Source organism: Hyaena hyaena, unplaced genomic scaffold (genome assembly GCF_003009895.1).
Source record: "Hyaena hyaena isolate Hyena2069 unplaced genomic scaffold, ASM300989v1 scaffold_990, whole genome shotgun sequence".
NCBI classification, from domain to species: Eukaryota; Metazoa; Chordata; class Mammalia; order Carnivora; family Hyaenidae; genus Hyaena; species Hyaena hyaena.
In genome coordinates, this window is record NW_024081616.1 from 124,697 (window position 1) to 142,257 (window position 17,561).

The following is a 17,561-nucleotide window of genomic DNA, read 5'->3' on the forward strand; positions in this document are numbered from 1 at the left end:
CTTAAAGGACTATTCCTTCTAGTTTTTCATTCTGCCCTGGCATTCCCTCTGCTGAGTTGGCCGACTTGCAGAATCTAAAAGCTAGACCACTTTCTCATATATAATTCTGTGTTTTATCTGACTGATGTTTTGAAGACATCATTATTCATTTCATGGCAAAAGGGGATAGTATTTATAGAACCTGGAAAAATGATTAGCTCTGTTTGGTTTATTCTTTTGTTCCCAAGGCTAACTTTTAGGGTGTTATGTTTAAGATAAAAAAATTTTCATTAGACTTAGCTATGTTTAAGTCTGTATTCTCTTCTAGAGTATAAGATCTTCAAAATAATAATGTAATTATAATGACAATAATAGTAGCTTACTCTGTTCAAAATGCTTTACACACATGTTTCCACTGAATTCAACTAATAACCCCATAAAGGTAGACATTATTATTATTCTCACTTCATAGATTTTTTTAAAAAATGACATACCGAGAAAATAAGAAATTTGTCCAAGACCATGAAGTAATAACTGTCAGGGCTAAAATTCAAACCCACCTTTAAAGCCACACTCAGAAGGTAGAGGAAGCGGTAGGAATTATATGTGGTTTGTGCATCTCTTTTCCCTAATAGTACCTAGAACGGTGGTTTGCACAATTGAACCCTTTAAACTGTTATTTAAACTGAAATTTGTAATCATAGGTCTGTCATGTATCTGTGTCTATCTGTGTATATCTGGAAGAATGAAATAGAGAGAGTAAGAGAGAAATCTGTCTACCCAGCGGGGAGAGATTGGATTGTCAGGTTATTAATTCACTACCATCACTGATTATTGGCTATGTAGAAATGTCATCAGAATTTTCAGATGTAGAGTGTCACCAACTTAGCACTGCTCCACAGGTACAAAACCTTAGTGATTATTTTTACATGTACATACATAGACTTAAACAGCATATTTACATAGTATTCTACCTGAACTAACAAATGACAACCATACACTTGGATATAGACATTTAGATATCTGTCATTGTGTGTGTGTGTGTGTGTGTGTGTGTGTGTGTGTGTGTGTATCTTTTGTTATGACAGTAGAGCCCTGTTCTAAAAGTATTCTTTCATTCAGTTTATTCAGCTTATCTCTGTGCTTTTCTCTTTATTAAATAAGAGGGTGTTACCAATACTATTAATGATTTTAATAAAACCCCCACCACAAAACTCAGTTTTTAAAAATCACTATGATCAGAGGCAAGTAACCACTCTTCCCTATTCGCTAATTACCCAACTTATCATTTCTGTAGTTTAAGTCATTTAACTATGTTGTAAACTGTGTAGATAGCCATGATTCATCCCTCATCTCTCCCTGGAGCTTAGCAAAGGTGTCGCAGTTTAAAATCCTCTAAAAATCAAAAAAGCCCTAACAGTACCCCCTGACTCAGTGTTTAGAAATATGTGTATATTATAACCCTGGAGAAAGTGACTACCTGAGGCAATTATTTAAGAAGAATAAAGGCCATCACCATTGATGAGCTCCTCTCCCTCCTGATGTTCTAGAATGCTTGCTACCTGTGCCATGTATGTTGGCACATTCAAGTCTTATTTATCATGTGTCATTTATTTTTTTAATTCTACACAGAGACTAGACATGCAGAGACCAAAAGTCCTATTGTTACAAAGAGAAGGAGAGCCTTTTACTTTTGGGTAAAAAACAAAACCACGGTATCTGAATGTGGTGAGGCTGTGCTGTGTTGGGAGAAAAGTGCAGGATCTAGAGGCAAAGCCCACGTCTGTCTCTGCACTACCTGCTAATCCACTTGACCTCACTGGATCTCCGGGGATAATGGTGAGAGCTGGCCTTCCCCGTGTTTTGAGATGTTTCTGAGAATCAAATGAAATGATAATGAGAGAACTTTGGTGAGCTCTCATTCACGTATTGAGTTGTATTAGTAAAATGAAAACACTTTCAAGAAGAATCTAATCTCTTTCTTTCCTCATTCACAAGCCTGATTTTGCAGTAATCCAGGGATCCATGACTTGGGAAGGAAAAGTTCTTTCAGGGGCTCCTGGGTGGCTCAGTTGGTTAAGTCTTCAACTTTGGCTTAGGTCATGATCTCATGGTTCATGGATTTGAGCCCCATGTCAGGCTCTGTGCTGACAGCTCAGAGCCTGGAACCTGCTTTGGATTCTGTGTCTCCCTCTCTCTCTGCCCCTCCCCTATTCCCCCACTCATGCCTGCTCTCTCCCTCTCTCTCTCTCTCTCTCAGAAATGAACAAACATTTTTTAAAAAGGAAATTAAAAAAAGAAAGAAAAGCTCTTTCAAACTCTTTCAAACATGACGAGCACAGAATAGTTCTTTCCCAAATTTGAACATGCTGAGCGCTAATTTCATTTCTCTACAACAGTGTCTCTCTCAGTTCTGTTGATTCAGTTCTGTTAGGGACTTATGTTAATGTTTGCTATTTGGACAAATTAAACAGCCTACATTTGGTACTCAGAGTTTGGTTCAGATGTCAGGAGCTAATGGCAGAGCGTTGCTAATGCTGACATCCACAAGTCCCATTAAACTTAGATTAGTAGTCTGATGAAACCAGAGGGGAAAATGAACTGTTACCATTTAAAACAGTGTGAGTTGAAGGCCTTTATTTCCGAGTAGTATTTTAAAATCTTTCCAGATTCTAATGCTATTGGAATCAAATACTCGATTTAGCCGTCAAAGAAACACGAGAAGCTCTAGGGAGGTCTGTTTTTAAGTTACTATTGTTCCCTGGAAGTGTTTGCTCATATTATGGTTGGCCTTGAAGAATCTCTATATAAATAGTAGATACCGATTATTGCAGATGAAATTTGTAACGAGAAATACCACCAAACTTCCTGAAAGCACAATCTACGCTTGATACTTCTACTTCTTCATCAAGTGGCTGAAAATGGTGAGAGCTGTCCTGCCTGTCTTTTGAGATTTTTTTCCTCAGGATCAAATGAAATAATGATGAAAGAACTTTGGTAAAGTCTAATTCACATATTGGATGTGTTAGTAAAATGAAAACACCTTTGTGCCCATGAATAATCTTCCTGCCCCTTGGCTTTGTCTCAGTGTTCTGTCTCTCGTCTTCATAGATCTGGCAAATGATTAAAAATGCTGCCTCTTTGAAACTCGTTTTCTCTAATGTTATTTCATGGCAGTCATTTTGGTTATTTTCCAAATGTCTATCCATATATCCACATGTCGTCCATATAGATGGACATTTAGATGTCTGTCCTTGGGTGTGTGTGTGTGTGTGTGTGTGTGTGTTTGTCTGTCTGTATGCATGTGTGTATCTTTTGTTATGGCAATTTCAGCAGCATTCTGAAAGTTCCCTAAGTTCTCTGGCTTCTTTGGCTTCTTTTTCCCTAAGTCTTCTTCTTTTTCTCTTTAGCATCCTTCCTTCTCCTCCTTTAAAAGGTAGACATTCCAGATTTCTGTACTTCGTTTTACTGTCTCCTTTCTCAGGGACTTTTTAGTTCGTTCATTCAATGCATGTTTATTGAGCCACTGGGAACATAAGAGAGAATAGGACTCAATCATTCAGCAAATCCTTGCCGTAGGGGATCTTACAATCTAGCGGGGGGACACAGATGGTGAGTGAGGACACCTGCACCTATGATATTTGATGATTGTAACAGGAGTGATGAAGAGCACAAACACAGGGAGAGAGTAAATGACAAGAGAGGACAAAGAGGGAGGTCTGAGGAGATGACATCTACACCAACATCAGGAGGATAAAGGGACGTCGGGGTCCTAAGAGCCGGGATAGAGTGTTTCTGCCAAAAGAACAGTGTGAGTGGAGGTCCTGAGGTAGGAAGGAATGTAACGTGTTTGCAGACATGGAAGAAGATCACTGTGGCTGCTACAGGGGGAGAGACAGAGGGACTGACATGGGATGAGGTTGGAAAAGAAGGCAAAGATCAGATCATGCAAGACCAATCAGGCTACGTATAGAATTAAAATAAGAGCAGTGGAAAGCCATTGGAGGGTTGTGTACAGCTAGTGAGATAATAGGATTTATCATTTTAAAAGATTTCTCTGATTTCTATATGCAAAAGAGATTGGAGAATTATAGCAAAGAGACCTGGTAGGAGGCTACAGACCCTTCAGGAGATAATTGCAGTTGTCCGAGAAGGAAACCCAAGAGCTGAACCATTTTTGTTCAGCAGACAACCACCCAACCAATGTTTTTGGTTCAGATTTCTTTTTTCTTTCACTGCTGACCCGTGGTTCTCAAAGTGTGGTCCCTGGACCTACAGCATTGACACCCCCTATGAGCTTGTTAGAAATGCAAATTCTCTGCCCCATTCCAACCTATTGAATCAGAAATTCTGGGAATTAGGCCCAGGAAACCACCCTTAACAAGCTCTTCAGGGAATTTTGATGCATGATAAATTTGAGGACTACTCTGGGCCAGTGGTTCTCAAATTCTGGTGAGATCAGAATCATCTGGAGTGCTTGCTAAACCACACATTGCTGAACCCCACCACAGCGTTTCTCCAGCAGGTTGGAAATGGAAGGGGTAGATGTCAAGAATTTGCATAATCAAATTCTCAAGTGATGCTGATACTGCTCGTCTAAGGACTATACTTGGAAAATCCTCAGCCAAGTGGCACTTCCATCTACCCCACCAATGCTGTAAAACTTAGCAAGTGCAGAACCAGATTTATGCATCCTGCCTCCCAACAGGCTTTGTCTCTTGCCTTTCCTACTTGCCATCAGCATTCTTATTATCCAAACGTGTGATCACTGTGTCTGTCATTCCTTTCGTATCTGTCATTCTTTCTCTGTCACCCCCTAGTATCAGCCATGTTCCAAGATCCAGAGCTCATAATTCCACACTCTTTCCCATTTTTAATCTATTTCATCACCACATAGTTCAGGTTCTTATTGTCTCTTTTGGATAACTATTAAAACCCATTAACTAACCTCTCCTAATTCTCCCAACAAGTAATGGATGAATCAGCATCTCTGGGGATGGAGACATAAAGGCCTTAGTTGATCTTATCAGTATTAAACTGCAAATTTTTTCAGAGTTTCCTGCTTTTCCATATGCATTTGAATCACCTGAAGCGATTTAAAAAATTTTTAAGTTTATTTATTTATTTTGAGAGAGAGTGAGCAGGGGAGGGGCAGAGAGAGAGAGAGGAAGAGAGAGAGAGAATCCCAAGTAGGCTCCATGCTCAGCCAGGAGGAGCCTGACACCGGGCTCCATCTCACAACAGTGAGATCTGACCTGAGCCAAAATCAAGAGTCAGATACTTAGCCGACTGAGCCACCCAAGTGTCCCTCACCTGGAACATTTTTAAAACTATTAATTCCTGTGGCTTATTCCCACAGATTCTGATTTAATGGGTCTCAGTGGGGATCCAGACATTATTTTTTAAAGCTCTGCAGGTGAGCTGAGACACACTGGGATATATGGAACCATCACAGGGCAGAAAGATAGTCATGGACTCATCAGTTAATTGTGAGGACCTAATGGGATGTCCAAAGGTGAGAGATGAATCTAAGTAAGGTTACAAGATTATGTGCCAGGAGACTGGTGAATCACAGTCAGTGAAACGGGAAGTTCAAGGCGAACAGCTGATATTTTGGAGGCAGAGGATGTCTGGTTCTGGAGATACTAGGTGTAAGGTGCCAGTGGGACATCCAAGTGGAGATGTCATTCCAAGTTGGAATATGAGTCTGGAGCATGATGAGCCTGCTGTAGAAAGACTGACTGAAGAGTTGTTTACAAAGAGGTGATTCTTGAAGGTCCTGGGGCACATGAGGATCTGGAGAGAAGATGTAGGGTCTCTATTTTCCAGGGTGGCTCTCTACCCATATCAACATCACCTGGGCTGCATATTTTAAAATGCAGTTTCCTGAATCCTTTTCTCTCGAAGTTCTGATTCACTAAGTCTGGGTGAGAGCCCGGGGATCTGAATTTTTTGTAGCTTCTCTGGAGATGGCAATGCACACCGAAGTTTGAACACCACCAGACAGAGAAAAAATAAAAGGCGTGAGGACAGAAACTTGATGAGAATTAAAAGAGGGGCTAAGCAATAAGAGAAACCACTAGTCATAGTGGTGAGGAGAAATAAGGGTGCCCAGCGTCTGCAGGGCGCTGGGAGGAATCTGAATAAGAAGCAGTGAACAATGAGCAGTTTTCTTATGGCCTTAACCTCAGTGATACAGCCATTTGTGTCCTCACTGTTTTTCCTGTTTTAGACTGATTTTTCCTGGCCAATCTAAACTCCAGGTCAACCTACTTTTAACAAAAGTATTGGTTAAAAACTGAAATTTTTGAGCCAAAATGCTATGTTGAACCAAATTTTCTTTTGTAAACTTTCTTATGTAAACCTAAGCAAATAACCTCTCGGAGGCTCTGTAAAAGGCAAATAATCATGTTGTTTCATATGGTTTTTATAGTAATTAAATAGCACAATGTATATAAAGTACTTAACACTGTGCCTGAAACTTACGAACTGTTTAATAAAAGGTAGATACTACTCGCATGCCCCAAAGCACTGTACATGGCATACTGAAACCCCTCAAAGAAATTGCTGACTTTCAATTTGATGCATAATGAAGAAGGCATATTCTTCAGCTGTTTCTGATCTGGTTATGTGACCAGCCAGCTGTCTTGCAATAGTTATGCCAGACCTAAAGCTACTGTAGCACAATGGCCAACTGTCTTTAGAGATAAGATCAAATGATCAATCAGTAAATATTGATTTAGCTCCCTGCTGTGTGCAGGCAATAAGATTCTTGGCCTTAGGAATCTATAATCAGATCAGGTGGACTACAAATAAAAACGAAGAAAATGAACCTTACGGGCAGCCTTGTATAGAATATGTCCTATAGGAAAGATGACGGTAGACTGAGGTAATTAAGGGAGGTTTCACAAAGGAGTTAATATTGAACTCTACTAGTCTGTGGCTAAATAAACTATAGGGCTCTATGTCCACTGAAATATTCTATGTTGCCCTGAAGAATTCATTTATTCATTCCAGTGGTCTTAGCCTTCGAACCTTGAAATCTGAATATTTTTATCCTATATAATAATGAAAGCAAAATGGACAGTTCATAAACACACAGTTTAAAAAAGGAAAGATTTTTTTTTTACTGGATTTGACCAACTGGATATGCTTAATTTATTGGGGGGAGACCACATTATTTTGAAAATCACAACTTCTTAAGGCATATTAGGGAAGACACTTATTTCCTCCAATGGGAAGAAAAACAGTTGATGGAATTTCATAGTCCTTGAATCCAAGGCTGCTAAATAGGCTTCAGCAAACTTTACCAAAGATGAATGCCAGAGGGTTAAACTATAAGCATCTGGGCCTAGGGTGCCTGGGTGGCTCAGGCAGTTAAGCGTCTGACTTCAGCTCAGGTCATGATCTCGCGGTTTGTGGGTTCGAGCCCCCATGGGGCTCTGTGCTGACAGCTAGCTCAGAGCTTGGAGTCTGCTTCCAATTCTATATCTCTCTCCTTCTGACCCTCCCATTCTCTCTCTCTCTCTCTTTCTCTCTCTCTCTCTCAGAAATAAATAAGAAAATTTAAGCATCTGGGCCCTTTTCACTTGCCTGGGCATCTTATAAAAGAAAACCCACCATGCTGAGCTTGGTCAGCTGCAGTAATGATGTATTACTGCCAGCAGAGAGATTAGTAGATTACCTGACTATGAGTTGCATCTTACTTTTGTCTAAATCTTCATCACCAAGCCACCCGGCTCCTTTAAGGATAACTCCGAGCCACACTTATCAATGACCCTAAAACAAGAGCATTTAATCAATACAGTTGAATCACAAATAACAAATCTGAACTGATAATAATGTTTGTATTCATAATTCCGACTTTTGGAAGTCATTAATTACAGGGGCACCTGGGTGGCTCAGTCAGTTAGGCGCCTGACTTCGGCTCAGGTCATGATCTCATGGTCCGTGAGTTTGAGCCCCGCTTGGGGCTCTGTGCTGGCAGCTCAGAACCTGGAGCCTACTTCCGATTCTGCATCTCCCTCTCTCCCTATCCCTCCCCCACTCACATTCTGTCTCTCTGTCTCTCAAAAATGAATAAATGTTTAAAAAATTTTAATAAAGTCATTAATTACAATATTATTATGGTTCTTGCTAACTTTATTTTAGAAGAATTTCTTCATATGAGAATATGTTGACAAATCGTACAGGAATAAGAGACTTCAGAGATTTTATGTTTAAGTGATAGTTTAACTACAATTATTCAGGTAAATCACAACTCAGAAGAGTGAAAAGAAATCCATTAATAGTAACAGAGTCCCTGGAAATTAATATCAGAAAATCACAGAGAAGGAAAATAGTACCAGAAAACAGGAAATTGGCAAGTGTCATCAGATCTTCAGCATGGGAAGAGGGGGAAACTACTACCTTTAAGCCTGATGTTAGCCACCACCAATTTTCTAGAACAAATTAATTGTGCAAGGATAGAATGTGTGCCATCCAGGTCTCGTGTACTTTGTGGAAAAGTTAGAAAACAAAGCAGCAATTTCCCAGAGCCAGCACAAATTTGGTAAGTAGTCAGAAAAGTCTTCTTTTAAATCATAAGAGTTATCATATTCAAGTTCTTCTTGCCCTGAATGTTTAAGGGGCCCTGCTGTCACAGAGCTTCGATGCACCCTAAGAAAAGACTAGATTATGTTTAAATGATACCAGGAAAAAGATGTTTTACATTTTACATGAAACCTTTCTGAGCTTTGGTATCTTTACCTACAAAAATGTGGACAATAATAATTTCTGATCTACCTCCTGACATAAAATATTGAAAAGTGCTTTTAAAATGTTAGTGACATGTAGTAAAGGAATCTTACAATAAACAAGAAAGAAACAGCAAGGTAGAGGGAGGCCAAGTGGGGAAAGACTGAGGGTAACCAGAAAAAGCACGTGTACCAGAAAAACAGTTTGAGGACAGATAAAGACTTTTGTGAAAGGACTTATCATTTTAAAAGAATAAGTGAAATGAAGCCCAGGAAAGTTAAAGGACTTTTTTTAAGCCTCACAACACACTAATGGTGAGAAGAAAGAAAACTGAAAAGGGAAAGGGGAAAAAAAACCCCTAAGAATGACAAGGCAAAAGGCTCTCACAAGAATTGACCCAGGAGGCCTGGTAGAACTTGCCAGGCCCTCTCACTAGCTCTGGAAATGCTCCCCTGACTTTGGAACTCAGCCAGGGAAACCCATATTAGAACATGGTTCCCCACACAGTAATTTCTGTGAGGCTGTCAGTCAGAGAGCAGAGTCAAGCCCTTCCACTCTCCAGGCACACCCCATTCTACCCACACACTTTTCACTCTCCAGGCCAAGATCCAGAGAAGAGAAATCAGGAGAAAGGCCAGATATGACCTCCGTTTGCTTTGCTCTCGTCCTTCTGTTTTTCACAAAATGAAGCTGCCCAAAAGAAAACGACAACAAAAATCCTTGAGATTTCTTTACTTAGGGATTCAAATTACTATAGAGATGAAAAGAAACATACACTCTCAAAGATTTTTTTAAAATTTATTTCTTTATTTTGAGAGAGATAGAGAGAAGGAGCACCATTAGGGGAGGAACAGAGACAGAGGGAGAGAGAGAACCCCAAACAGGCTCTGCATTGATAGTGCAGAGCTCCGCCCAGGGCTCAGACTCACCAAGTGCTAGATCATGACCTGAGCCGAAATCAAGAGTCGACCACTTAACCCACTGAGCCACCCACGTTCCCCTCAAAGATATTTTAATTGGTGGTTAAATAGCAAAACATCTACTTATTTGACTTATGTAAAGAGGAATGTGTCTATTATAACTTGATTTTTTTTCTTTTTATGGCAACTGAGTCAGGGAAACTAACAAAAATGGGACAATATAAGTCATATATATGGAGCAGTATCTTTAGGAATAAACATGTTATTTATATCATGTAAAAAGATATAAAAGTTTTCCCTATTAAGTTGTATCTTATTATAGAAAAGAAGATGATGGAAGAGATATTCCCATGAAATAATTTTAGAAACAAGAAAAAAAAATCCAGCTCTCAGACAAATGGTATGTGGGTCTCTGGGAACATAGTTGCCAGAGATTTGTTAGTTCAGATTGTCACAGGAAAGATTTGTGTGCAGTTTTCATTATTCATGTATTCATTTGAAAGCTTTTCCCCCCTATAGTTGATATTTATTTAATTTTAGAATTACTAAAAACACCCACATAGTAAAGAAATAAGAGAAGGATCCAATGATTTCCTTAAACTGTTATTTTTGTCAATGAGACAGATCTTCCACCAGCTCAGGAAATAGTTCATGGCGCATCATAAATTCCTTTGCTTTGGGGCGCCCGGGTGGCTGGGTCAGTTGGGTGTCTGACTTCAGCTCAGGTCATGATCTCACAGTTCGTGGATTTCAGTCCCGCATCAGGCTCTGTGCTGACAGGTCAGAGCCTAGAGTCTGCTTCAGATTTTGTCTCCCTCTCTTACTGCCCCTACCCCACTCGCACTCTGTCTCTCTTTCTCTCTCAAAAATAAATAAACATTAAAAACTTTTAAATAAATAAAATAAATTCCTTTGCTTTAAGACACACTCAACTAATAACACAGGTTCGTGGTCCCATGGGTTAGTTCTGAATACAGACTCAAGGGTTCTAAAAGTCCTTGCCCAGAAAAGAAAAACAGTTCATGGGAAGTAAGCTACACTTCAGGAAATATGACAGAAAGGTATTTACGCTAACAATAATTTAAACTAATAAGATCAACAAATAAAAAGTTTTTACTTTCTCCTTTTCACGTCTAAAGTCAAGGTCTCTGGAACCATCAAAGCTACTTCATGACACTGGACACATGAGCAGCAATAAGAGTTAAACATTCATTTGAAAGCTCTGCTCTAGAACTCAGAAAGGTATTGTTGACATTATGACTGTGGGCAGGAATAGTTAACTACTTTTTGGCTGAAATAACCATTATTAGTCAGCTCAGTGTGATTAGCTAAGTCAAATGTGATCATCAACCAAGCCTGAGTCTGTCTTAAGTCAATAAGCAACTCTTAGTCGCACACAATTCATTTACTTCAGTATTACATGAGTATTTTGGATAACTAATCAAATGCACGTGAGCTATATAAAAAATATAACCATAAATATAAAATGTTGCTCTTTTTGGCTGCTTACGTTTCACCCTGACCCTAGTACTTGCCAGGTTGGCACCAAATCCCCCCACATCTGGCCACCTCTGTCACCAGAGCATTGCACCAGCACCTCCCACTGAACTGCCCTGGGGGCCTCCTGTGCTTCCACTCCATTCTCCCCCTTTAAAGCTTCCACTTGAAGGACCATTTTAAAGCATAGATCTAATCACATCCCCTCTCCTGGTTAGAGCCCTTACCTTGGCCTCCAAAGGCCTGGGTGAAGTGTCCCTAGACGCCTCTCCAACCTCATCCCTGCCATTCTCCCCCTCTCTCATTCCTCTCCAGCCATGCTGGCCTCCTTGCAGTTTCTGGACCACATCATGCCCACTGCCACCTCAGGGCTTTTGTACTACTGCTCCCTTCACAGAGATACCTGCATGTCTCAGAACTCTGCTGAAATGCCCTCTCAGTGGAGAGGTTTCCTTGACCATCTTATCTCAGATAATAGCCCATCACCCTCCACATTGCTCTCCATCCCCTTGGCCTTGGCTTTTTTTTTTCAGGGTGTGTTTTGTGTGATAGTATTCCTTTGTCTTTTTGTTAATAATGACTCTCTCCACATTAGAAAGTAAGCCGCGTTTATTTAAAGCAGAGGGAGGCAAACCATAAGAGACTCTTAAATATAGAGAACAAACTGAGGGTTTCTGGTGGGTGTTGGGTGGGGGGGTAGGCTAAAGGGGTGAGGGTTATTAAGGAGGGCACTTGTTGGGATGAACACTGGGTATTACATGTAAGTGATGAATCACTGAATTCTATTCCTGAAATTATTATTACACTCTATGTTAACTAACGTGGATTTAAATTAAAAAAAAAGAAAGAAAGAAAGAAAGTAAGCTGCGTGAGGTCAGGAGCTTTCCCCATCTAGTGGTCAGCGCTGCATCTCTGCACCTACAACAGTGCCAGCACAGAGCAGGCCCTCTACACACACTTCCCGGATCAGAAAAGATTGCTTGAAGGAATAATAAAGTAAATGCCTTCCCACTTTAGTGCGACTGTTAGAAACATAGAAACGTACAATGGCTGTGATAGTTTGGATGTGCCAGCTGCAAGCTAATGATACAAAGACAAAAGGGACATAAAGCAAGAAGAGTGGATGCTGATGTTTGTTTGGATCAGCTTTGCACACATGGTTCCTCAAGACCAGCATCTAGATGAGATCTCTAGACAGCAGAGGTTTACAAGCCTTGCCAACTAAATTACCCTTCAGTCGTGGACCCGTTTGCAGAGGACAACAAGGCATCCATCACGCCGAGCCCGTTGTCCATCCAAAGCCGACTTCAGGGCTAGGCAATGGCTCTCCTCCATAACGTCATCCAGGAGCTCAGATTCCTTCTGTCCCTTTTGCTGTTCTTGTTTTGCCTTCTTTGGAATGCTTTCCACACCAGAATCCTTAAGGCTGTCTCTCCAGTGCCACTTCTGCAGGAATAGCCTGTTAAAGACAAAATTGGGGACAAGCAAATTCCATTTAAGGAGGTGACACAGGAGTTTTCACACATCACTTTTGACCACAGCTAAATTTGGTTGTATTGCCATGTTTAGATGCAAGGAAGGCTGGGAAGTGTAGTCTCTAGCTCAGTGACCATACTCTCTGCTAAAACTCTGGGTAGAGGGAATCATTCTAGATGGAAGGAACAATGCATACTGGAGACAGTGAATAGTCTCTACTTGAATGACTATTGGACACTACTAGGGCATCCTATCTGTTTCAGACACTGTGCAAGACACTACAATGGATACAAAGAGAATTCCTACTTTTCAAGGGGCTCCCAGTATTATGTGTGTGAAAAGGCAGGTACACACTGTAACACAAAATAGCCAGCAAACCCATAAGAGAGGCACAAAGTGCTACCAAAGTGGTCCAAAATAGAGAGATAGGCCATCAAGTGGGAAAGCTCAGAAATAAAATTACTTTGCAAGAGAGGAAGGGAGAAGAGGGAGAAGATTTTAGATAGAGCAAAGGGCCGGAAGGGAGACAGCGGAGGGCATGTCTAAGAAAAGCAAGCCTCATAGTTTGATTTAGTTACAGCGTAGAGCACAGATCAAGGAATTATGGAGAGGAGGCTGGGGGCTTCGCATTTCTTTTCATTTGGCATGGGAACTGGTGAAGCATTTTGAATAGGGCAGGGATACAATCAGAGCTGGCTTTACAATGACCATCAGTGGATACAGAATGAGTGGGAGTAGGGAGGGATTCAATGTGGGAAACTAGATGGAAGGCCAGTGTGAAAGTCTAAAGAGGGTTTTGTAGTAAGACAACTTCACAGGAAATAAACAAAACACCTCTGAAACCACCCTGGTTAAATATTAGCTGAATTACATGTTATTGACATACATTTATTGAATGTCTTACTATGCTCTAGGCTGGTGGCCTTCAAATTTTTCTGACCATATACAGGAAGCAATCAATTTCTTCCCCTCAATCCAGTTTTGCAAACATATTTCAACACAAAGGTTTCATAAAATGATACCTTTCTACAAGAGTGGAAAATGCAGTTGGTCGTTTTTCTACTCTTTTTTCTTACTTCTATTCCAAACCACTAAATTTATTTACAGTTTGAGAAAGTTTCTTCAGGCACCATGAGGAAGACAAAAGGAGCTATCTGGATCTTAACAAAATTATATTTGTTAAGAGAAGGAAAAGAGGTACATGCACAAATAAACACAAGACAAGACAGAGAAACCATAGAGTGCAGGAGATAGAAGGGACCTGAGTAGCTACCTTATCTCAATATTTCATATAATTAGTGAGACAATTAAATTAAGAAATAAAACCTTCTTTAACAGCTCACACCAGGTTAGTGCCACAGACCTGAAAACAGTCAGAGCTTCTTGGAAGGTTCAAGTCTTGTTATGTATTTTAATTTTTTTTTAATAAATAAAAGGAAGATTATAAAAATTGTGATGTTTTCATTTTAAGTCAATTCAGTTTGGATTGAGAAAATATGCTCTTTAATACACATACCAAAGGTGCCATTCAGAAATTCTGTTTGTGAGCTACTATTTATTTCAATACTCACAGTTTAATCTCTATGACGTGGACCGGCAATGGGCCACTGACATGAAGTTGTATGCTGAATGGCTTATTTCAGTCTGATCACTGGGACTCAGTGGAAATGAATTCTCTCTCATGTGGAGATAATACCAAAATATAAATTTGAAGCTGTTAGGCCCTTCAGGAATAAGCACTAGTCAAATGGGATGCTCCACCCTGATTCCCCAACTTCTATCCACCAAGAAAACATGGGGGTGTCTTGATTCTCAGTTTTACCCAAAATTTGACAATGTGATCAGCTCCTCCACAGTGGTCTTCTGAGTCACTGTGTTCTTGGATTTTCCATTTTTGTGGAACCATCTAACTCCTGAGGCTTTGGCTTTGATGTGACTAACAAAAAGTACCGAACCAGATGCTTTAGGTACCATACCTTATTAATCATTTTTACATACGCTCTCACCTTGACCATTTCCCTCTTAGAAAAGCATTATAAACTGAACTTCTTAAATTTTACCAGTTAATGATGTCAAAACTTTCCATTAAATAAACCATATTAATGTCTTTCATACTAAACACTCTTTATTGTTTTCAATTTTTAAGGTATTGCTCAATTAAACCATTAATTAAGCTACTCTAGCCTTTTCTTTTTTTTTAGGTTTTTATTTATTTATTTTGAGAGAGAGAGAGAGAGACTGTGTGTGTGTGTCTGTGTGTGTGCGCACGCCCTAGTGGAAGAGGGACAGAGAGAGAACAGGAGAGAGAAAGAATCCCAAGCAAGCTGTGCACTGCCAGCTCAGAGCCCCATGTGGGGCTTGGACTCACAAACCAAACCATGAGATCATGACCTGAGCCAAAGTCAAGAGTCAGATGCTTCACCAACTGAGCCACCCAGCACCCCTACTCTACCCTTTTCTGAGAGTTTGGAAAAAATTGATTGTGATAGTCTGCATTCATTTGCCAAACTTAGTAAGAAAATAGGGTATTTTGTGGGATGATCACAACAGAAATATTGTTATGTTTGATTATCTGACTTATTTAGGCTTATAAAGAATTACAAAAATCATGTGACAATCACATTTTGACAGTACAATTCTTGAAGATTACCGTATGGTGCTAGCTTTTGTATACAATTTTTTTAGAAAGGAGAGTTAAACATATATAGTCTAAGCTATTAAATTATTTAGTGTAAAACAGGTAATTTATTATAATTCTTCATAGGCACTTCTTTTGTCAGCTTTTTAATTAGAAATTTACAGAAACTTTTTGGAAAATATAATAAGACAAGGTTCTTTACAGTTGTCTTTGGTACTTGTGGTTTGAACAAAATTCTATTGCATTTCTGAACAACTGAATGAATTCATGAAGAGTACTGTGCTTACTGTCTCTCTTCTCCCTTGAACCCCACAGACGTCTTGCTGGAAATGCTCTGACATACATTCCCAAGGGAGCATTCGCTGGCCTTTACAGTCTTAAAGTTCTGTAAGTAAACAGGGTGTTGTTATATTTCTGATTTTAATGTCACGTGGATGCTAATTAACTTGTAAAGACTGAATCCCTCTAACAGGCTATTTAGAACCATAGGAAAGCTAATGCCTACTCAAGTCTACCTTCATAGGTACCATAGGACACAGTAAGATACCTGGCTGGATTAGTGTATGAAAAAAAAATTTATCCCTCCTGTTCTACTTTAAACTCTAAAATTACCTCTAAAGAAGCAACTTATCAACTCAAACTTTTAAAAGAGTATTTCCCTTCCTTTTGTGTAAAGAAGTTGGGGACAATCTCTTGAATCATCTTGATCACCAAGTGAATAAATTGTTATGATGCTTGTATAACGAGATCACAGCCTCAAGCCATTTGTGAAGCTTGGCTCCTTATAATGCACTAAATAAGGATCAGTTTAAAAAAATGCCAAGTTTATGTTCCATTTGTGAATAGATGTGGAAAACCCTAGTGCATAATAGCTCTACTGAGTAATTATTTAATTGAGAAATGTTAATTCATTGAGACTTGTAAAAGTGGTTTTCTTTGTATGTCATATCCAGTTTCCCAGTTTGTTCATCAGAAAACTCATTTTTATTGAGTGCCTCCTTCTTCTAGTACCCATTGCTTAATTTTCTTTCATTTCTTCTGTGTAAGGAAAAAATCAACTAGGTAGAGAAAATAGGTAGCATAAGTTGAAAGTCATACCAGGAAAATATTATCTCAGAGACTGTCCTGATTTTATTTCCTTTCCTTGAGACAAAAGTTATAAACTCTAAGAAGGCATTTGATACATTTCTCCTTAATGGAAATTGCATTCCGTTGACCTGAGGGATCCACAGGTTATTAGAAAATCAGCTTTATTTAAATTTACTATATTGTTAAAAATTGAAATGTAACAGTAGAACCATCGTTTGGTCTGGTTAGATAGTGGAGTTCGGTCCCCCATTCTTAACTTGTTTTTTCTATTGGGCAGAATTTTTTTTTTAACGTTTATTTTTTTTTTTTTTAAGAGAGAGACAGACAGAGCTCAAGTAGGGGAGGGGCAGAGAGACAGATGAAGACACAGAATCCGAAGCAGGCTCCAGCCTCCAAGCTGTCTGCACAAAGCCCAATGAGGGTGCTCAAACACACAAACCATGAGATCATGAGCTGACCTGATGTCAGACACTTGACTGACTGAGCCAACCAAGTGTCCCTAGGCCGAAATATTTTTAAGTTGCCATATTGACAAATCCTAATGTGTTAATTAATTGTGCTAAAATTCTGAGCTGTAGCACCAACTTTTTAATGCACCTATGTCTCCATGAACTCAGCAAAATATTTGAAACCATTCAAAATGCATCATAAATAAATCAAGTTGAGATAAGACAACTAAGATAATGGTTTGTCGATGTTGAGTTATATACCACAAAGTATTTTAGATACATGCTAAATAAATTATACTAGAATCAATTATTTGAACTCCCTTAACAAAATGTATTTTGGAAGTACTGAGCAAGAGAGAGAGAGAGAGAAAGAGAGAGAGAGAGCATGTGTGTATGCATGTGTGTGTGTGTGTCACTGAACAAATTATTGCTAAAAATGCAAAGATCAGTAAGTATGGCCCATGCCTTTGAAGACTTTATAATGTAGTGATAGGTTGTGGGATCAAGATGGTGAGACAAAGTCAAACAAACAGATCTCTTCTGATTCATCTGAAAAGCATGTCTAGTGATCTGTGTAGGCCACTGCATCCAGAAATTGGGAAGCATTTAGTCCAGTCTGATGGTTCAGATTTGGCTTCCTGGGAGACATGTTTTTCCAAAGAGATGACCTGGGAGCTGAATCTTAACACATCTGCGACACAGCCATAAGGTAGTCAACTGAGGGGACAAATGCAGAGACACAGAGGCAGGAAGCACCTGGGATGAACAGACCACTCT

The 17,561-nt window shown here is 39.5% G+C and overlaps 1 protein-coding gene across 3 annotated transcripts in view; it reads left to right on the forward strand.

Annotated features, from left to right (window-relative positions):
* LGR5 (leucine rich repeat containing G protein-coupled receptor 5) overlaps positions 1-17,561 on the forward strand; it is a 130,123-nt gene that overhangs the window by 59,594 nt on the left and 52,968 nt on the right. For all 3 annotated transcript variants that reach the window (XM_039221429.1, XM_039221430.1, XM_039221431.1), the window contains exon 3: positions 15,562-15,633. In XM_039221429.1, the coding sequence (XP_039077360.1) occupies positions 15,562-15,633 (72 nt within the window). The remainder of the gene's footprint in view (positions 1-15,561; positions 15,634-17,561) is intronic.